Here is a 22,411-nt window from a genome sequence, read left to right as displayed (position 1 = left end):
TGGAAGGCAAATAATTTCCTAAGTGCAGGAGATTTACAGTACTTTCTACTGATCTAATGGTCATAGAAGAAAACAAACCAAGCATGTTCACATAAGCTCTTTAGCAAACCACAAACACCTTCACTTGGGATGGGTGGGAGAGAAGCTGAACCTTATAATTTCAAATTAGTTATTCATAGTTAAATCTGCACTCCTCTCAACCAACAAGAACATATTGAAAAGGATCAGAGCATAATAGAGCTCATGCCTAATCTTTTCCTCAGAATACTATCCAATTTCCAGGTTGGAAAACACCTGAGCACAGGGGAATCAGGACACTGGTATAGGGGGAAGGTTACAAAGAAGTGGAGTCCACAGGTGATGAGAGGGTCATAGCAGATGGGGGCACATGAGGTGATGAGGAAAGACTAGAAAGAAGGCTCATCAAAATGCATCAATTTGGAGGCATAAACTTGTTTGCAATAGCTCAAGTAAATGCATTGAGGAATAGCACATGCTTCTTGCCATGCTCTTCGGGGTCAGGGTGATTGAAAAGCTGAGATCAGGAGAGGGGTCTTCTCAGATCTCATATTTCTCCAAATCTGAACAACAGTCGGAGCTGGCATCAGCTCCAATAGGAATCTGGATTGGCAAAACACAAGAAAATGCTTTTAAGGTCACAAGACTTCTTGTTTGAACTTTCAGAGATATGTAGGATGACTGGATGTCTGGTTTTTAAAGGGACAGTCCCGTATTTAAGCCCTTTTGCAGGTGTCCCGACTTTTTCTTAAAAACAGACAAATTGTCCCGTACTTGCTGTCTCCCCCTCATCAGGACTGGCGGGTCCTGCCGCTAGCCGGATCCCTGCTCGCCAACCACTCGCCCACCAGCAGCAAGTGGCTGGGGGAGGAGGGCATGTCCAGTGGCCGACAATGGGGGTGGGTATGCAAGGCTGGTGGTGGTGTGAAGATGCAGCACGTGGAGCCAGCCGCTCCCTCTGCCAGTCTGCGCAGCCCCCACTGTGTACCGGCTCTCAGCCAGCAGGGCCCTGCCCCTGTCCTGTTTCTGGCTGGCACTGGCTGCAAGCTCCAGTGGCTGGCGAGTGTGGGCAGGTGGCAGCTGCTGCCCACCCATCAACCCTTTACATGCTCCCCCTCTTGCTCTTCTCTCCCTGCTTTACCTCCAGCACTGCTGCTCCTCCATATCCCCTACAATGGGACGCTTCTCGCTCCCAGCACTGTGCAGAGAACCAGCCCCTGGTCGGAGCATCCAGCTTACTAACAGCCTGGCCTGCAGCCCTCTTCCTTCCCCCACTGCCTTTGGCTGGGCCTGGGGCACTGGCCAGGAGGAGGCAAGCCCTGCACATGCCAAAGCCCCGCACAGTGCTGGCACGGAGAAGCCTCTCCGCCCCTCAGCTAAGCTCTGGCATGGTCGGGGGCGGGGAGCGATTTCCAGCCTGTTCACACCCTGAACCTGCAGGCTCCACAGCAGCTCCCAAGCCAGGGGCTTAGCACCCTCTTCACCACCCACCTGCCCCGCCCCTCCCCCGGGTCCTGTCTCCATGGAACACGGGGCTGCTCCATCCCCTAGGCAGCCTCCCCTGCTGAGTCACCTCTCTGGCTGGGTTCGCTGACGCCCCTGCAGCAGTAATGTAGCTCGGGGGGGCGGAGGGGGAAGCAGCCGCTCCCACTGAGCACATTCTCCAAAAGTGGCACCTTAGGCGCCGACTCCAGGGCTGGAGCACCCATGAGGAAAAACTGGTGGGTGCTGAGCACCCACCGGCAGCTCCCCAGTCCCTGCTCTGCCCCCTCACCCAGCTCACCTCCGTCTCCGCTCCACCTCCTCCCCTGAGTGCGCCGCCGCCGCCGCCTTCTGCTTCTCCCCCTGACTCCCAGCGCTTACGATTCGTGCGGCAAGCCAGAGGTGGGGGAGGAGGGGGAATGAGGCAGGGCCAGGGCAGGGATTTGGGGAGGGGTCCAATAGGGGCAGGGAGGGGGCGGAGTCAGGGTAGGGCAGGGGCACGAGCACCCACCGGCACCAAGGAAAGTTGGCGCCTGTGTGACGCAGGACAAAAAAGGTGCTGACAAAAGAACGCCGACGAAAGAGCACATTCCGATACAGGTACCTCCAAGTAATTTTTGAGCGATCTCATTTTCTTCTGGACAAGCTTCCATCCCATAATCAAATGCGGTAGAAATGTTGTCTGTATATCTGTAACACTTTACCACTCCAGCATCAGTCTTTTAACACGTGAATCCCTTGCAAGAGCCAAGAGGCCCACAATTTTTTTTTTTAAACATTTTGTCTTTGCCCTTTTGTCAGTGCTTTTTTAAATCGGTTGACATGTACACTCACTCACCCAGGCACCCACACAACTGTGCATACTCCTAAGAATTGTTTCCTGCAGTGTAAAGAAATGCTGAACCCTTTGGATAATTTCAAATAGTTCAGTCTGTTTGATTACTTCTTAGTGTGTGGATTGTTTTCGCTTCTCCTCTAGTTTTGAATGAAGTGGTGCCTTTTCAACTTTGCTGACCCAATTTGACGGGCGTCCATTTCATAGAGCTGTGAAATTGACCTGGCTGCTGTGTGGACAGTTTTTTAAATAAATCACATTTTAAAACAATCGTATATTGTTTGTATTTATTTTATTTGTTTCTGATAAGGGATGGATAAGCGCACTAAGAAGAAACTATCCGGGTGGGACAGAAAGAAGATGAAGGAAGATGCAAATCGAGTAAAAGAATCATCAAAATATGTGAGGTTGGAGGCCTACTTTTCATTCGACACACCCACGACGTCTTTTGCACCAGAGGTGGAACATTCTGAAGACTTGCTACCTACCTTCAGCCCAGGAGCTGGAGACAGTGCCCTGGCCATTGCGGCTTCACCAGAGGTAAAACCCTCTGAAGACTTGTTAGTACCTACCTTCAACCTAGGAGCTGCTTACAGCATCCGGGCTGCTGCGGCTGCACAGGTGGTGGAAGTAGAGTCCTCAGAAGACCTGATTACTTCAGCAGACTATCATGCAGAGGACAAGAATGACACAATAAGACTCCGTGCTATCGTTGACACACATAGGGAATACCCAACAGATCCACACTTGTTTTGTGACACACCTGTAACACCTGATCTAGTACGTGCTCTGCTTGAGTTAGGCCCTTGTCAGCCAGGACTTAAAGATAATTTTGACAATTTTCCAAAAGATGAAGCTGGACGTCATTTCAGTGCAACTTAGTACAAACAAAAACAAGTGTTCGTACAATTGACCGGCACTGGCTGGTTTATTCACCAAGAGCAAACACTATGATTTGTTTTGCTTGTTGGCTTTTTGCAAATCGGTCAGATGCTTGAAGTGATCCAAAAACTGGTTGCAAGAATTTTGCTAAAGGTATGCACAAAACTGAAAATCATGAAAAAAGTGAAAGAAAGTCATAAAAAAGCAGAGAAAGAACTTTTCCTTACCAAATTCCATTTGTTCAATGATAGAACAGTCTTGGCTGGTCTTCTAACAGCGGAAAGGAAAGAGATAGAAAAAATAGGATGATTTTATGACGTATTATAGATGCAGTTCTCTTTTTGGGAATTCAGGGATTGGCATTCCGCAGTCATCGCGAGTATCGAGATTTAGGTTCCCCAAGTACAAATGACGGCAATTTTTTGGAACTTATTAAGCTGTTGGCTAAAAATGATACATTACTGGAACAACATTTATTACTGAGTGATCGAAATGCAACATCTCAGTCCTGACACATAAAATGATCTGATACAGTCCTTATCAGCCGAACTTCTATCAAAGATAGTAGCTGAAATCAAAGTACTTTGCCTTAATTGTTGACTCTACTGATCAATTTTCTTTATCCTTATGATATGGAACAGTAAACGGTGATGCAGTGGAATGATTTATACAATTCAGCGAATTACCTGGAGCAAGTGCTGAAGATTTTTTCAACATTCTTCTTTCAGCAATCAAAAACTTGGAGCTATCAATAACTATGTGTTACAGTCAGTCTTACAATGGAGCAAGCACATGTCGGGTGAAATATCAGGTCTCCAAACTAGCATATGGGAAATTGCTCCAAATGCACTCTTTACACAGTGCTGTGCGCATACTTTTAATTTAATTCTGATTGATGCATTAAGCTCCAATATTCAAACTCGGTTGTTTTTTGGAACTCTAGAAAGTCTGTATATTTCTTTTTCCTGGCAGTTTACTAAAAGAAGAACAATGCAATCTTATCAAATCTTTTGCATTAACTCTAAAGAAACTTTGTGATACCAAATGGGCGTCTAGAAAGTCAGCAGTAGAGGCAGTCTTGCAAAATTTTCCAGCACTAGTAATTGCCCTGCAAAGAATTGTGGATGGTGAGATAAACTGTACGCCTAAACAGCTCACTGAGGCAAAGGGTATTCTGGCAACAGTCGAAACTTACGAATTCTTAGTTGTTCTTATATTCTGGAGTAAAGTGCTAGAGAAGGCTTTCCATTTATCCACATATTTACAGAAAAGTAGTCTAGATCTGGTAACAGCTTCTCATTTGCTTCAGATTTTTTAAAATGATATGCAAAACATTCAAAGTGAATTTGAATCTGAATTCAAGCAGATTGAGAATGAAGCCACTGAGTTGGCTCAAAAATGTGATATTACTACGGAATATAAGCAGCACAGAATATGTAAGAGAGAAAAAGATTCCATGAGGAAATTGCAGAGGATGAAGAAGGAATATCTGATGCCCGGGAGAAATTCAGAATCCTACTTAGTGTCCTTAGATTCTATTATAAATAGCACGAGTAAAAGATTCAAGCAGTTTAAAAATGTGGCTGCCAAATTTAGTGGTTTAGATCCAAAGCATTTTGACAAAGAGGATAATGTGAACAAATTAGAATTTTTGGCAGACATACTCAGATGTGATCGACAGTCAAACCAAAATTGTGGAAGAGTTTCTTTCATTTAAAGACATGTACAAAGAGATAATGAGCACTAGCAGTAGGGTAAAGTCAAGCGTCGACGAGAAACTCACCATCAACAGGTTTCAGAGGAACAGCCGTGTTAGTCTGTATTCGCAAAAAGAAAAGGAGTACTTGTGGCACCTTAGAGACTAACCAATTTATTTGAGCTTGAGCTTTCGTGAGCTACACTCTGATGAAGTGAGCTGTAGCTCACGAAAGCTCATGCTCAAATAAATTGGTTAGTCTCTAAGGTGCCACAAGTACTCCTTTTCTTTTCACCATCAACAGTGTACTGAAATTCATGATCGCCAATGATGTGTTCCATTTATCCTAACCTTTCGAGATTGTCCCACATTTTTCTGACCTTGCCAATAAGTAGAGCAGTTGGCGGAATGATCCTTTAGCCGACAAACTTATAAAGTCCTACCTGCGCTCTACAATGGGTGAAGATAGATTGTCTGGGTTTGCTTTGCTCTCCATTGAAAGACAATTGGCTACTGAAATAGATTATTATAAAGTAATAGATAACTTTGCTAGAATGAAGCTTAGATGAAAGAGGCTGTTGTAGTTGCTTCATAGATCATATTGTTTTGATCTTATCTTTGAAATATAAAATAAGTAAACAACACGTTTTTATTATGTTTTGATTTTATATACAATATAAATAGATGTCATACTGTAAAACTGTTTTTATACTTTAAATGCAAAACATGTACTTCTAAAACAATATTATTCTTGTGTTTTTATTTTAAGTACAAAATAAATATGTATAATGAATTTAAAAGTATGTAATTAGTAATTTGATATGTTGGATGGTGCCTTTTTTTGTGTGTTCGTTCCCCGATATTAGAACCTGGCTACGGCACTGCCCTGCAGTGAGGCTCCCTGGGCCCTGGTGCACCATGCATCCTGAGGGCTTAACCCCTTCCTGCCTGCACGGTAACCAGGGGACAGGAGGTGGCTGGATTATGTTGGTGGCCAGCAACCACCTGAAGGTGTTAACTGCCCTTTGACACTATGCAGGCAGGAAGGGACAAGCTGTTTCCAGCCACACTGGAGCAGTGGGAGAGAGATGAGCTCTGCAAACACACAGGCCAGGTCATCCCTTCCCCCCACCCCCACTTTTCCTCCCCTGCGGTTGGAAGCAGCTCCTATCCCTTCCCTCCTGCACAGTGCCGAAAGGCTGCTGCTGGCCACATTCTGGCAGAAATCAGGCAGGGGGGCATGTGACCCTGCATGCCCCCCATGTGTTACCTCAGGAAGACGTGATGCCAGGTACCAGAAGAGGCAGCTCTGTCCGGGGGCTCAGCCAGGCATGGAGGGTCAGGTTGGTCGGTCACTCCCATATTCCTCTCTCACACAGCGGGAGTATGTGTGTGTCACCCCTCCCTGTGTGTGTGTGCGGGGGGGTTGGGGTGTGTGTCAACCCTTCCCATGTAAAAAGGTAAATAAAAAGAAGCCAACTACCCAGTATTTCTTTTTAACAGAGGCTCAGTCAACTTAATGTTAATTTGAATGTTTGTACGATTGTCGTTGAACTCGCTTGAAGGAGTAATTTTACCAGGTGTCCCGTATTCAGCATAGGGAAATATGGTCACTCTAGAGATATGTGGCAATAGGAAAAGGCAGTTTCTATAGTTCCCAAATGGTTAGGGTGAGAGGTGGGTGATCACACAGCCACTAGCAGGTTCTTGTCCTGCAGTAATAATCAACACTTGAGCAACGATGAAAGACCTCAGACATGTAGAAGGTCCAGGAATCAAATAACTCCCAGATGAACCCTTGATTTCCTTGGTCTCTCCTTTTCTTTTGGAAGATGCAATTTTCCCTTGATCTGAATCTTATGCCCCTTAAAGAGTACACCACGCTGAACAGAACGGAGCTGATGCGGCCTGCAATTTATCCACAACTTGTCTCATCTTGAGAAAAAAAAAAAAGAAAAAGAGAAAAAGGATCTATGGTTGTATGCTGCTCGAAGGAACTACTGCAGTTAGACAGGTCTGCTCAGCCAATGATCTTAAAATGAAGTCAAATAAATCAGTCTGGCTGTCTCTCTGTTCTAATCTGTCTGAAATATCAGAGCGGGAATGTAAGATTTCTTCACAGTTGCAGGCAGCATTTATAGCATGTTCTCTTGCTGATTCTTACCCCTGCTGGGGACTCAAAACCAAGGTTAAGTTTGGAGAAGCTCAATTACATTAAAAAAAAGTAAATAGCAGCAGCACAGTCCGGGTCCAGACTGGCGGGGATGCAAAAATGCAATGCTGCGGCAGAAAGCGACTTCAGTTAGAACAAAAATTGACTTCCTTGTGGACCAACATCAACACAGAATGAGCAAAACCATTACCTCTGACAGCAGTGACAACAAAGGCCAAGGGCTGAGGCAGGTCAGCAGAAGAAATTTGCACTGCTGCGGTCTGGGTCAGCCATGGAACAGTTCTGAAGGACTTTGGTCTCAAGGTCTGGTAACCTGGCATTAAATTAACTCATCAAATAAAACCCCCCTGATTTTCTACCACACAGCACATCAGAAACTCCTCAAGGCTATATTTTGTTTCTGGAGAAAAGAATGAAGTAACGAGTTTGAGTGGCTCTCAGATCGATGCCTGAATATAGTTGAAGCCAGACTTCCTTCTAGTATAAAATGCAGCCAGATGTACTGCATGTTTTAAAGTGCCAAAAATAGAAAGCGGCTTCGTGGAGGATAAGGTTTTGCATCAGCAGCAACTAAAGCATTTGTTATGGTTCATAACTTTGGCAAAAGTTACTGAATTTTCTTTTTAGTACAAGATTTTAATATAGCTCTCAGTGCCTTTCCTTACTGTATCTGCTTATTTCACAAATGTATTGCTTTCCCATCCACACTATTTATTTTGTACATGTCAATTTTAAACTTTGAAAAAGATAATGATGTTTTTCCCTCCCTCAAATATATTTAAAATTATGGCCTAATATTATATTGCATTACGGGGGTGGGGGTGGGAGGTGTGGAAATGGAAATCATTTCACACCAACTACTGAGGCTTAAAGGTGAAGGTCAGTCCCATTTCCTGGGAAGGGATTAAATTGTCAGTGTTTTCAGGGTCATGCTGCAAATGTATTCAGGCTGCCAGAAACAGGGCACTAGGATTAGCGACGGAAGGAAGACTGTCCTAAAATGAAAGTTCCGCAACCCCACTCGAACCAATCTCTCAAGCCATAACGATTTCTGGTCTGCATCACGGGGATCTTTACATAAGTGTCACCAGTGCCATATGCTGCTTTGTGGGAAGGAGCAGTCACATCACATCAGACTAAAATACTCTGATCCCAGGAGGTGCCCTTATTCCATCAGTAGCACAATACCACAGTCCCAAATAAATTTCCCTTTCTCTGGGGCCTGAGTGCACTTGTGGTAGCACTCCCTGCTTGCTTGAGTTTGAGAAACTGGTAACGCGTACCCCACTACTCCACAAAACGTCTGCCAAGATCCCTTTCGCCCCTGGGCTTTGTAACAGTTTCTTTTCACTTAATCTGATTAAAGGACTGTCCTGTCCTATGAGATCAGCTGCAGAGACCCTGAGGCAAAGGGGAAAGAGGTGGCCGGCCAACACTGTCTCGATATAGCAGAAAATAAAGAGGACAGTTCTGACTGAAGCGGATCAGGAAGGGGCATATGGGTGTGCGTGCAGGGAGGAGGGGGAATAAATTCCTCACTGGAATGGAAGAAGGGGAGAATACTAGATGATTAGAAACAATATTCTTCACCTTCCCACAGAGGATCTGAAATTGTAAGCTGTAGTTTTGGGGCTCCTTCTCATAAAAATAGTGGAGTGTACTCTATTTGTCCCTCTGGAGCACTGCTGGACCTTTTCTCTCAGCTTGTGTGGTTTTAGTTCCTATAGTTTCATAAAACTACCCTAGTAAAAAAAAAAGTTGTTTTAGAAAAACAAACAATGTAAATGCTGTAATTTAAGCAAATTAAATTCTGCAGTGATGGAGAAGAAACCTAAATACCTAGTAAAAATAACCAGTCTCTTTCATTTAAGGATTGGTGTTGTCTCTAGGGATGGGGAAGGAGGGAAATGTCTGTCTGATGTCTGGACAGTGGCAGGGATGGGAACGCAGCAATTATTCACCAGTTAGAAGGGTTTGGGGAGAAGAGGGCAATTAATTAACAATGCGATGTGTATTCTGTCAAATCCAATTGACAGTACCAAACAGAAACTCCCCATATAATCCAGCCTCACAAATTTCTGCTCCCCCACAAGTTACCAGAAAAACCCACCAGATAACTTTCAGCGTGGCTATCATCAGCATCAGTATCAGTATCATGTTAAAGGGTGAATGAGCAGATTTTGTGAAGACTCATAACTCCTTTTCTTTTCTGGGCTCCCTCCCTCTCTTTGGGAGAATCAACTTCAGAACCCATTTAAATTGAGCTACATAGAGATTACTCTCTCCTCACTAGCACCGAAACAGTTAGAGAACAGAATACATTTCTATTTAAACATGAACAGCAAGTCATCTAGCAGCATGCCTCCTCCTTCTTAGTTGATCTACAATGTGTAGAATACTGCACTATTTGGTCCAAAGTGTCTGTCTTTTTCATATGCAACAGAAAGAAAAGAAATATTTTCTATAACATTGCATTATTTTTTGAATTTCATGAACACTTGACAGTCATACTTAACATATTAACTTTTAAAAGTTACATGTGATCAAGCCATCTTTCTTAGTCAAATTTTATATTTCTTGTATTTCCCACCTACTGGTTATTAGCAGGTAAATATCCAAACGGGAAAGACCGTGTTTGTGTAGAATCAAAACAATATTTAAAATATTCCACAAAACAGATCTTGATTTGTACAGTCTAGTGTAGAATCAGTCATTTATGGCACACCAACATCATTGTGGAGTTAAACAATGAGCACCAGTAACGTAGTAGTCAAGACAAGCTCACTTCCGGGAACTCTGACAACTGATGCTGAAAGTCCACCAATTCAATTCAAAGTACTACATTTCTGATAGGAATAGACTGTACTGAGAGAAGGCCTCCTGATCTCCTGCTTGTATTGGGCAGTTGGGTAGAGCTTGTACTCTAAGTGTCAAGCCTACTAAGTTATTATATTTGCCCCGCCAAAAAGGGGAGAAAAATATTAAAAATATCTGGCAATAAGTAATTACAAATCCACATTTAAAAAAAAAATCCTTCAGAAAAGATTTCACTGCCACCCACACTTGATAACATATGCTCTTCAGCAATACATTTCTAAGAAATAAGCATTCTGCATTTCAACTGTATAATGCAGTATTGGCCCCAGCTTTCAGCATTCCTCCTCCATATCTCAGCCTGATAGCATGCTTTAATGGTCACATGTTCTACCAATTACCAATGTTCTCCTCTACCAAAGAAACCTGCTGAATTCTGTTTTTGACTCGGACATTAACTTTCTCTGAGGTCTTGGGCAAGTCACTCAACTTTCATGCTCCAGTTTCCCATATGTGAAATTGGGATAATATCCATTTAGAGTGTTGTGATGATTGACTACATTTATCAGACTCTTTAGAAGAGGAAAGGTCTAAGTATTAATTAAATCAGGAAGATGGTATATCACTAGGTCTCATACTCTTATGAGGGGGAGATATGAATTGTGGTGCCTCCTGGATACAACTGGCATCCAGCTTTATACCTCCATCTCACCTGACCTGGTTGGTGCGGTTGAGCAATTTAGCCAGTGCCTAACAGACAACATGGCTTGGTTGAAGGCTAGATGTCTAAGACAACCCAGACAAAGGTTTGTAGGGTGAAGGTATGCTCCATGTGCTAGACTTGTAATCTTTTCACACTCAGGGCTAGATTATAGTTTGGATTATATGCCCATATAAGAAACACTCCCTTCCCTAAATCCCTGTGTGAAGGCTACCCAGACCGTGAGTAAGAATACACAGCACCAACTCCCTCGCAACCCCCCCCCCATCCTCATAGAGAAGGTAGGCATGGAGTGGGTGGATAGTGAGTTCTACCCCAATGCTCTGGCCAGCAAAGCTGAGCCATGCCAGTGGGTATTTATTTTGAAGTCTTATTGTGCATGTTCTTACAGAAATTGTGCCTGCAAATGTACGAATGCTTTTACTATGCAATATACTTTTAGTAGGATTTAGCCATGCTCATGTAAATCTTATTAAGTTATAACTGAAATCCTGTGTGCTAATAATGCTTGCTTGACATTATCTCTAAGAACAAACTTCATTTATATCTTGTAATTTTTTAAAGTTAACCTTATAATGAAAAAAAAAAGAATGCTTGAAAGAAAAAAGTATCTTAAAAGCAAATGACAGATTTCAGAGTAGCAGCCATGTTAGTCTGTATTCGCAAAAAGAAAAGGCGTACTTGTGGTATCTTATAGACTAACAAATTTATTCGAGCATAAACTTTCGTGAGCTACAGCTCACTTCATCGGATGCATTCAGTGGAAAATACAGTGGGGAGATTTATATACATAGAGAACATGAAACAATGGGTGTTACCATACACTCTGTAACCAGAGTGATCACTTAAGGTGAGCTATTACCAGCAGGAGAGCGGGGGGATGGGGGGTGGGTGGGAACCTTTTGTAGTGATAATCAAGGTGGGCCACTTCCAGCAGTTGACAAGAACGTCTGAGGAACAGTGGGGGGGTGGGTAGGGGGGATAAACATGGGGAAATAGTTTTACTTTGTGTAATGACCCATCCACTCCCAGTCTCTATTCAAGCCTAAGTTAATTGTATCCAGTTTGCAAATTAATTCCAATTCAGCAGTCTCTCGTTGGAGTCTGTTTTTGAAGTTTTTTTTGTTGAAGTATTGCCACTTTTAGGTCCCCCCAACCCCCTGCCCCATAAAAGTAAGTGAGGGTGGGGGACAGCAAGCGACAGAGGGAGGGAGGATGAAGTGCATGGGGTGGGACCTCGGAGAAGAGGCACGGGTGTTTGGGTTTGTGTATTAGACAGTTGGCCACCCTAGTGCCACTGCAGCAATCTGCACTCATGGGCAGATTTTCAGTATCAATATTGGCAACATAGGCAGATAAAGAATGTTCCTAACTGAAATACACACACACACACACACACACACTCCCTCTCCACACACACAAGCCACTGAAGGCTTGAGTAGGCAGCTATCACTGGGGTGACCTTTTCTACAGGAGATTTAGGGGTTCTAAGCACCAAACCACAGAAGCCAAGCATTCAGCAGCAGACTATAGGTTGGGATGGGCAAACTACGGCCTGGGGGCTGCATCTGGCCCTTCAGATGTTTTATTCCAGCCCTCAAGCTCCTGCTGGGGAGCAGGGTCTGGGGCTTGCTTTGTGTGGCTCCCGGAAGCAGCATGTCCCCCGTCTGGCTCCTATGCATAGGGGCAACCAGGGGGCTCCACACACCCCCGCCCGCAGCTCCCATTGGCCAGCAAATGGGGCCAATGGGAGCTGCAGGGGCGTCATCTGTGGAAGGGGCAGTGTGCAGAGCTTCCTGGCCATGCCTCCACGTAGGAGCTGGAGGGAGGACATGCTGCTGCTTCCGGGAGCTGCTTCAGGTAAGTGCCACATGGAGCCTGCACCCTGACCCCCTCCTGTGCCCCATTCCCTTGCCCCAGCCCTGATCCCCCTCCCACCCTCCAAACCCCTTGGTCCCACCCTCCTGCACCCCAGAGCCCATACCCCCAGCCAGAGTTCCCTCCCGCACCCTGAACTCCTCATTTCTGGCCCCACCCTAGAGCCTGCACCCCCAGTAGGAACCCTCTCTCGCATCCCAACCCCCAATTTCACAAGCATTCATGGCCCACCATACAATTTCCATACCCAGATGTGGCCCTCGGGCCAAAAAGTTTGCCCACCCCTGCTATAGGCACACTGCATCTAGAGAGCGAGAGCATGGCATTAACTGAATTCCCGGTTGCCCTTTCCAATGTTATAGGTATCTGCTACTCAGTAATATCTGTTTATTTCACTGGACTGAAGACAAGATGCTGCCACTGGCAAAAAAAAGAAAAATGGAAAAAGAAAGGAAAAAAGATCAAACAACTGCACAACAGACCCATAAACACATAATTTTGTTCATCAAGGTTACTAGAACGGACCATTTCTCCTAATACTTTGAATTCCCACCCCCCCAAACAAATAGGAGTGAGTGAAGTTTACTTTACCTGTCGACTTCCCTGTTTGGAGGAGCAGCTGCTGGTACTTCTTGAAGGTGACAACACTTTCTGGGACATACCCAAGCTCTTTTCTTCACTCATGATCCCAGAGACAGTTTGTTTTGTGTCTATTCAGTTAGAACACCATCTGAAGGGAATTAAGCAAGTGTATTGGAAGACATGGGAGAGACATGGGCAAGAGTCATTGTTTACCCATATGCATTCCAATGGCATCCTTGGAGCCCCAAGAGAAACAAACCAAAAACACATGAGCCGCAGATATAGTCCACGTTACTTGGAAACATGAGAATTCATAAGAAAGTCTTTGGTTATGTAGTTGGACTGCACTACTATTTGTTATTAGAAATTAACTGAACAACTGCTTTAGGATAATTTTAAAACAAGTAGTTAGAGCCCACTGTCTTGTTGTTTCTCTCTGACATTTGAAAGTCATGATACCATCTGACTGCTTGTAAAGAACACAGTTCAAATGCAGCATCAAGCGTCTCTTTAAAGATTAAATTATCCCAAACCATGAGCAAGTTTATATTGCATTATTTATTTATATATAAATGTAGTGGAGTGGCTGCCCCATTCCTATCCTAGACGGGGCTTCAGCAGGCCAGGGAGGCGGTGCAGGTGGGCGGCCAATCAGAGAAGGCCTGCTAGGGAGCCAAATAGAGGCTGAGTTAGAGACAGCCAATCAGAGCCAGACTTAGCCATATATAAAGGCTGCTCAGGAAGGGAGTGGGTAGTCTCTCTTTGGTGGTCAAGGGAGGAGGACTGGCTCCTAGGCTGAAAGGTAGCATCTTGGACAGAGCAGTGCTGGGGAGCTCTGACCAAGGAAAACCTGAGGCTGCCGGCCTAGGCCAGGCAGGGGCATAGGGTTGAAGGGAAAGTGGCCCAGGGACAATAGCAGGGCAAAGGGAAAGAAGGAGGGCAGAGAGGCTGCTGCTATGGGTCCCGACCCAAGGACCCTCAGTAGCGTGGGGCCTGGGTCCCCCTCTTCCCCTTGTGCTACACCTGGCTGAAGAGGAGCGTGGCCTGATCCAGGCTGTGGCTGGTCCCTGCGATAAGGGGCTAGACTTCCAGGCTGCAGCCGGCCACTACAACAGGTACAGATTGTGGAGTGCTAGTAACACCAAATTCCTGGGAGGAGGTGGGACCGGAGCAGTGGGCATGGGCGGAGGGCAGTGTCCTGAAGAGGACCCTGCTGAGCAGGGAGCAACGAGTATCCCCGAAGCAACAGAGTGGATGAAGGGCAAGGCACCATGTGAAAAAGGTGCTCAATGACTGGACAGAGCTAATTCCCGGAGCAACCAGTGGGAGGCGCCAGCGGTGGTGAGTCCTAACCCCATCACAAGAAATATAAAAAAATACCTGAACAAGGCGATTACATAAAAACAAGAAATTCAGAAAGTTAGAAAAGAACAGAACCTTTGTGAATGGTGTGGAGAAACTAAATATCCCACAAAAAGGGAAAAACCAGAACACAATTAACTTCCCAGGTTCCTTGAGAATTTTGATACAGTGCACATTTGCAGCTCCAGAAGTTGCTTTCATTTTTAGTGAAGAATTGTGCAAACTTAGCTACTTACAGGTGGGCATGACTAACTGTACCTGGAGTTAGAAATTGGTAACTATATCACTTCTGTGACTGAGTGGCAGAAAGATTAATTAATAACTTGTCTAATAACAGCGGTGGTTGCAGTGTGAGTAAAAAAAACTTGATGGAAACCCCAAATGACGGATTTGCAGTGTTGGCAATGGTTGCCATGGCAATGGTTTTTCACCCAACAAAGGAGACAGTCATATATTTCAAAACCTGGGGAAAAAAAGTATTGTGCAAGTTGTGTATCACTTCATACTTGACAGCTCATGGACAAAGCAGCCTAAGAATTTCCAGGATAGGAGGAAGGGCTTAGAAAAGTAAGGAAGTTTCTACACAGTGGAGGAAGATTTATTGCTGATGTAAGTGCATGTGACTCCATTGCCTTAAATAAATCACTACCTTAAATAAATAGTTGTGCCAGCTTACACTCCAGTAGTACATTCGTCTCAGTGTGCACTGAGCAGGGGTTTTTTATTTTGTTTAATTTGGTTTTTTGAAATACATTCAGAGGCCAGATGAATTAGAGCAACCCTACTAAATGGAGAGGCCTAAGGCACACATTTTTAAAGAATCCAAGCTTCCTTTTTGAAAAAGCTAGTTTAAAATAAGGTCCAAACGTAACCTAATACAGTGCTGTCTTCCCCAGATCTTCAGACAATACCTCTGTGCTGCTATAAACCAGAATTTAGATATCAGAGGATCTTTTTGAAAATCAAAAACTTATTTTCCTCTAAGGAAACTTAATGGAAGACTTACTATAAAGTTTCTACCAAAATACCCCTTTTTCATCTAAACCACAGTATTTTTCTTACCTAATTCACCTTATATTTAAATGAGATACTTAGCCCTACCATTCTTTAAAGTCAAATTAAAACAAAGTCCTCACAAGACTGGATGGCTCAGGCATCTGATAATAGTCCGGGGGGAGGGGAAGGTTGGTTGTTTTTCATCTCCAATATAACATTTATCCAACAAAATAACTTGAGAGTTTTGTTTGCCAGCTAAATGTATTATTTTAAAATAATACCACACAGAAGACTGCTGACTTAATGTGCAAAGGTTAGTGCACTAGGAGTGCTGCAATGACTTCCATTGGTTATTTTTTTATTTTCCCCTGCCTTCCCTGTTCCTCCATTCATAAAGTGGATTTCAGTGACAGAAAACTTGCATCTTACTCTGTCTCCACATTTAAATGCTCACTATAGCACTTTTTACCCTAATTAACTCTGAGCCAGCTGCAATTAGGGTAAAAAGTGCTATAGTGAGCATTTAAATGTGGAGACAGAGTAAGATGCAAGTTTTCTGTCATTGAAATCCACTTTATGAATGGAGGAACAGGGAAGGCAGGGGAAAATAAAAAAATAACCAATGGAAGTCATTGTAGCACTCCTAGTGCACTAACCTTTGCACATTAAGTCAGCAGTCTTCTGTGTGGTATTATTTTAAAATAATACATTTAGCTGGCAAACAAAACTCTCAAATTATTTTGTTGGATAAATGTTATATTGGAGATGAAAAACAACCAACAAACCAGATTTTTGCCCTGAAAGTTAGTGTTAATCCAATTAAAGTGCTTTCATATCTACCTAGTCTATGTGCTGGAAAATAAGTCACTTAGTTTAAACATCTTTTCCACCATATAAAAATTTAAATTGTAAAGTGTCACAGAAAACTATGAAAACATCAGCTTTAATCTGACAGTCTAACATAGTTCCCCAAAGGTAAAAGTCATCTATATAGAAAAGAATTGAATACAAACATGAGAAATATTGGTAGTGTCTTTTTGGAAGAAGATACCTGTATTTCCAAGGGATTACAAGATTCAGTCTTGAAGGAGAAAAGACAAATCGTAGTATTATGTATATACTGTTAAGTTTCTAGGTTGCCTTTTGAAGAAAATGCTTGTAGAAGCAGTTCTGATGGTTAAAGTACCAGTTTATTAAACTCCACTGGAAACAAAAAAAACCCATAATTAAAAAAATAAACAGGCTGTATTCATCAAAACAGGTTTCAGCTAGAGCCTGACTGGAGCTTACTTAGACTGTAACCTCTATGAGGCAGAGACTTCTTTAGTTAGGTGTTTGTACAGTATCTAGAGCAAGGAGGTTCTGGTCCATGACTGGGGCTCCTGAGAGCTACTGCAATATAAATTTATTCCCCTTACCTAAACCCTTCCTTGAGTCCTGGGTCAGGCTTTCATAGTACCTAGGCACCACTATTTTAATGAAGAAAGTTAAGTAGGTTATTTACAAACTAGCTTCAAAAAGCATAAACCATTTAAAGACCATTTGGTAGCTGATGGATAATGCTTGTAGTTAATCACCCATGAGAAAAGACAGTACCTATTCTAATCCAAAAGGAAACAGGAGAATTAGAACTTAAGGAACATTGCACTAGAATAAGTCTGAGGCATATTTTTCTTTGATATTTTCCTTAATGTCAAGCTTCTCGTGGAGCCAGACAAGCATGTCTGCTGTTTCCTTAACCCTTGGGTTGATTCAGTCTTTCATATTAGCAAGATGTTACATACATTCGGAAGTCAGTCAATGTGCACTCCCTAAAAATATTTAAATTACCTCCTTCCTGCCCACCCCAGAAATTGAGTATTTGATGTATGGTGTGACAAGGATAATTGTGAATGTACTATACAGGCATTAATTTTTATCCAAGGAGCTATCCAACAGATGTGAAACATATTGCATATATAGTTTGCACTAATCTGTAAATAAAGAAAAAAACCTGTCAGACAAAATTGCAAGTTGTAATGACTGTATCATACATCTAATCAACTCACTCATACTAGCCATATGATCCAATTGATAACGTGTTTTCATTTTCAGCTACATTTAAGTAATATGACCAAAGTTACCTCCAGCCAGTCTTAAGCCTTAAGAGTTTAAAATATCCTTTTTAAGACTCTTGGCTAGTGGTAGGCAGCACATTGCACTATAACGTGGAAGGCCACCAGAACACAAGAGAAGCCTCCAGACCATCACTTGACAGCTGATACACAAGATACATACAGCACTCAAGGCTGTTACATAAATAGGGAACCCAGACAGAATTATTCTGAAGCACTCCCTTGCAACCAATTAATGCAGAGGTACCAAAGACAGCCGCAGCAGCAAGTGCATTTCTTACCCTCAGCTAGAGGCAGTGCCTTACTAGCAGCAAGAAACAGAAGATAAGGGAGCATACAGGAGAACAATGTGTAGTTTTCAGTGAGGAAAGCACATTTGAAAATGATGTAACTCTTTAGGGCATACACCCACCTCATCTACAGTAAGAACGCTCTGAAGCAATCACTTATGATACTTAATTATTAGAACCCAGAGATGGGTTACAAATGTAAAATGTTTACCACTAAGCTTCCAGATTTCAGAAGTGGCTGGCTGCTTTTTTTGGGGGGGTGGGGTGGGGAGTCATCGCCTACTGTTTAAAAAGGAGTAGGCCTTGGGAAATAATGGAAGTAGTGTATCTAATGAACAGAACTAAGTTTTAAAGCAGCAATCTCTCCCTCATCCCAGATTTCTAAAAATGAGTTCTCGCCCTGTTTCTACAGAGTTATTTCAATACCCACAGCCTGATGAAAACATACCTAAACTTTGATGTTCAGTGGCATGCCTTCCCGTGGCCACGTAACATGGCAGATGCCAGCAAAATAAATCAGCATCTTAAGCTGGTAGTGTCTGTGAACTGAGACAAAGTCACTTCTGCTGCTAGAACTCTGGAAGCATCAATGTCTCTTTATCAATGGACAATGGAATAGACTGCCTAGGGAGGTTATGGAAGCTCCTTTACTGGAGGCTTACAAAAGCTGGATAGCCATTTGTCTTGGATGGTTTAGACACAACAGATCCTGCATCTTGGCAGCATTAGACTAGATGATCCTTGTGGTCCCTTCTAACCCTATGATTCTATCATTTCATATCAGAACCCACTGGAGAGCCTTAAAAAAAGGGGGTGGGGAATTCTCTGAAATTCCAAGTCTACATCCTGACGTGCAATGAGAAAAGGGAGAAGGGGGAAAAAAAGCAACAGGGTGTGATTATGACACAGATAGTTCCGGGTTTATTAAAGGTAAGCCAAGCGCAGAGATGCTTCAGCCACTTTAGGGAAGTGCACATACTTACGAAAGGGTGCTGGACCCTACAGTAACTTGCCTAATGAACCCCTCTCAAGCAGTAATATTGGGTATCACTCAGGAGCATTGGTTACTTTTTCCAGCATGTCTTCTGGAGGCAATAATTTGGAAATAGTGAAGGAACACGAAGGTTTGAGAGGACTGGGCTATCTATCCTAGGAATTAAATACTGTCAAGCAGAATGTATTTTCTTCCAATTCCTGCTGGAACTCTGCTACATACCTGTCTAGTGGACATCACAGGAAATTTTTGAAAATGGAGGTTCAATTAAAATAAATTAGGAAAAAAACTGCACTTTTTGCAGATTTTTAATTTTTCCATTCTTTGAGAAGTTCTATCACCACCTAGGGTTTTAAAGCTCACCACCAATGAGCATGGTAACAAGACACAGGTCTTCCTTTGATCTACAGAAGATAATTTAATCCTCCACAACTCAATATGCCATGGCTTCACTTCTCTCTTTGCTCTGCTCACAGAGTGAGGGAGTTACTGGAGGATCTCACCACTTCAATCAACTGCACTCGTATGTGAAAAGTTCCACAGCTATTCCCTTAATGCCAGGAAAGTTTAAAAAAAACAAAACACAACCTCTAAGAACTCTAGTTCATATACAATAACGAGATAAACATGACAAAAAATGGTCTGAAAGAGCTCTTGAACTTGTATCTGAAAATTCTTTCCCCCCTCCCCCATAAATTAGTGGGCCATGGGAAAATTGCAACAATACTGTGTTTACAAAATCATTTGCCCCAGAGAAATGAGCCAGCATGCAAACAAAAAACAAACACTCTTTGCAATGGCCCCAATCACACAAAGCACATGCTTAAATTTAAGCATGAGAGTAGTCCCATTAAACTCAATGCAACTGTACTCCAAGGGACTTCTCATATGCTTAACGTTAAGCATATGCTTAGGCTTTTGTGGGATTGAGGTCTCATGTTTTTGGTATAGTTATGCATGGAGGGAAGTTGCCCAGAAGCATACTTCAGAATAAATATAGGATTCTCCATTCAACAGCACTCAGGCAACTACAAATGGCGACAGGAAAACATTTTCCCCTCCTCCTATCTAATTATGGTCCTTCCTTCCAGCCACCACACGCACACACTATCAATTTTCCCACTCATCAGTTTTATTTTAGTGTGCTTACATCTCTCAAATTCTGTTTCATAAACTGAAATAACATAATTATACCCATTACATAGCTTTGACTGATTCTTTGTCATTGTAACCATGAAGAACCCTCTTGCTGGATTGTAGGATTACTAGATTCTGTACTATTAAATTAATGTGCTATGAATATAGTAATTTATTAGATAAAGGAACTAAGTGCCCTGGTCACCATCTCATCTTTATTTTGTAAGAACACTGGAAAATCTGCAAAACAAAACAGCCACAAGATATAGAACTGCATATATACATGTTCAATTTACAAATATTGCCTGATGGAGCAAATATGATCTTAAACATAGAGTTGGACATTAAAGGGAAGGGAAAGGTCACAATGGCTGTTTTTATGCAGTAGAACACAGAACCTGTTCCAGCTAGATTATAAACACGTTCCTGCACACCAAATTGCCTAATGACAAGCAGGATGTAAAACAAAGGGAAAATGGTTTCACGGTCTCAAAAAATCTTCTAAACAGCTGTTGCGACCTCACCTAGGATTGAAATTCACTTTTCTAAAATAGGCAAGGAGATGGATGGCAATTCCATTTTATTGATCCAACAGATCTTTCACTCTTTTCTTCATGGTTTGTGACAAGATTACCCACTGATACAGTTACAGTAATGTACAAGTCTGAAGTCTTGGTTATAAAGTTTCTAGTTTAAGCAAAGGTTATATTAAGTGATACTGTACTGTTCTTAAAAAATAAACTGTTCAAAAGTATGTAAGTGACTTGGGAGCCTAAAGTTACTTTTGAAAATGGGAATTAGCTGCCTTTGAAAATTTTACTCAGAATTTTGTCTGTTAGTGAAGGACCTGCCTTTCCTGAATTTGGGAAAATGTTAGTGTAATTTAAAGAGATTCACTTAAAAGAAAAAGGACCCTTCGCTTCCACTGCCCTTTCCAGGATGCCTTGGAGTCCCACTAAGGGGATGCACTATTTGAAAAGATGGGCATTATTAGAATTTAAATTTAAGTCTGATACTCCTTTTTATATTGAAGGTAGTAAATTCCATGATTTTGAGAAGCTAAATTTTTTTTACCTAGGTCAATTTAATATCTATGATGTCTGTAAATTGTAAATAGGAAATTGGCCAACAAGGAAGGATTTGAGTTCATAATGAATTTAGCACTATTGCAGACAGACCAGAATATGAAAGATGTACATGAGTCTTAATGGACAGTATCAAGTGGAGTGCCCCAAGGGTCGGTCCTGGGGCCGGTTTTGTTCAATATCTTCATAAATGATCTGGAGGATGGTGTGGATTGCACTCTCAGCAAATTTGCGGATGATACTAAACTGGGAGGAGTGGTAGATACGCTGGAGGGGAGGGATAGGATACAGAAGGACCTAGACAAATTGGAGGATTGGGCCAAAAGAAATCTGATGAGGTTCAATAAGGATAAGTGCAGGGTCCTGCACTTAGGACGGAAGAACCCAATGCACAGCTACAGACTAGGGACCGAATGGCTAGGCAGCAGTTCTGCGGAAAAGGACCTAGGGGTGACAGTGGACGAGAAGCTGGATATGAGTCAGCAGTGTGCCCTTGTTGCCAAGAAGGCCAATGGCATTTTGGGATGTATAAGTAGGGGCATAGCGAGCAGATCGAGGGACGTGATCGTTCCCCTCTATTCGACATTGGTGAGGCCTCATCTGGAGTACTGTGTCCAGTTTTGGGCCCCACACTTCAAGAAGGATGTGGATAAATTGGAGAGAGTCCAGCGAAGGGCAACAAAAATGATTAGGGGTCTGGAACACATGAGTTATGAGGAGAGGCTGAGGGAGCTGGGATTGTTTAGCCTGCAGAAGAGAAGAATGAGGGGGGATTTGATAGCTGCTTTCAACTACCTGAAAGGGGGTTCCAAAGAGGATGGCTCTAGACTGTTCTCAATGGTAGCAGATGACAGAACGAGGAGTAATGGTCTCAAGTTGCAGTGGGGGAGGTTTAGATTGGATATTAGGAAAAACTTTTTCACTAAGAGGGTGGTGAAACACTGGAATGCGTTACCTAGGGAGGTGGTAGAATCTCCTTCCTTAGAGGTTTTTAAGGTCAGGCTTGACAAAGCCCTGGCTGGGATGATTTAACTGGGATTTGGTCCTGCTTCGAGCAGGGGGTTGGACTAGATGACCTTCTGGGGTCCCTTCCAACCCTTATATTCTATGATTCTATGACTTATCTTATTCCCAAAGAGTCAATCCTTCCAACTACGGTATAGCACTCAAATGCAAACCATGGTGCCACTCCAGGAAGAGGAGCCAGTGGTACAAATCCTTATTCCTATGGAAACTTTTATGGGTTTCCATGAGGGCCTACGGTCTGCACTGGTGGCTCGCTTTGCAGAATCAAGATCTGTATAGGTTATTGCAGCCTACTGGATAACTGCCTTTTCTTTAAGTAATTGAAG

General features: G+C 42.9%; 1 protein-coding gene across 9 annotated transcripts in view; it reads right to left on the bottom strand.

Moving 5' to 3' along the window:
• Positions 1–22,411, bottom strand: part of OSBPL3 (oxysterol binding protein like 3) — a 136,887-nt gene that overhangs the window by 73,190 nt on the left and 41,286 nt on the right. For 5 of the 9 annotated variants that reach the window (XM_048838396.2, XM_048838399.2, XM_048838398.2 and 2 more), the window contains exon 2: positions 13,091–13,229. The exons of 3 other annotated variants lie outside the window; for them this stretch is intronic. In XM_048838396.2, the coding sequence (XP_048694353.1) occupies positions 13,091–13,183 (93 nt within the window). In that variant the 5' untranslated portion in view covers positions 13,184–13,229. Of the gene's footprint in view, positions 1–13,090; positions 13,230–22,411 lie in introns of those variants that run through there. One more of the 9 variants, XM_048838401.2, reaches the window with a different exon arrangement.

Source organism: Caretta caretta, chromosome 2 (assembly GCF_965140235.1).
Source record: "Caretta caretta isolate rCarCar2 chromosome 2, rCarCar1.hap1, whole genome shotgun sequence".
NCBI lineage: Eukaryota > Metazoa > Chordata > Testudines > Cheloniidae > Caretta > Caretta caretta.
The sequence above is the reverse complement of the archived record's forward strand: the minus strand, read 5'-3'. Positions and strand labels throughout refer to the sequence as shown.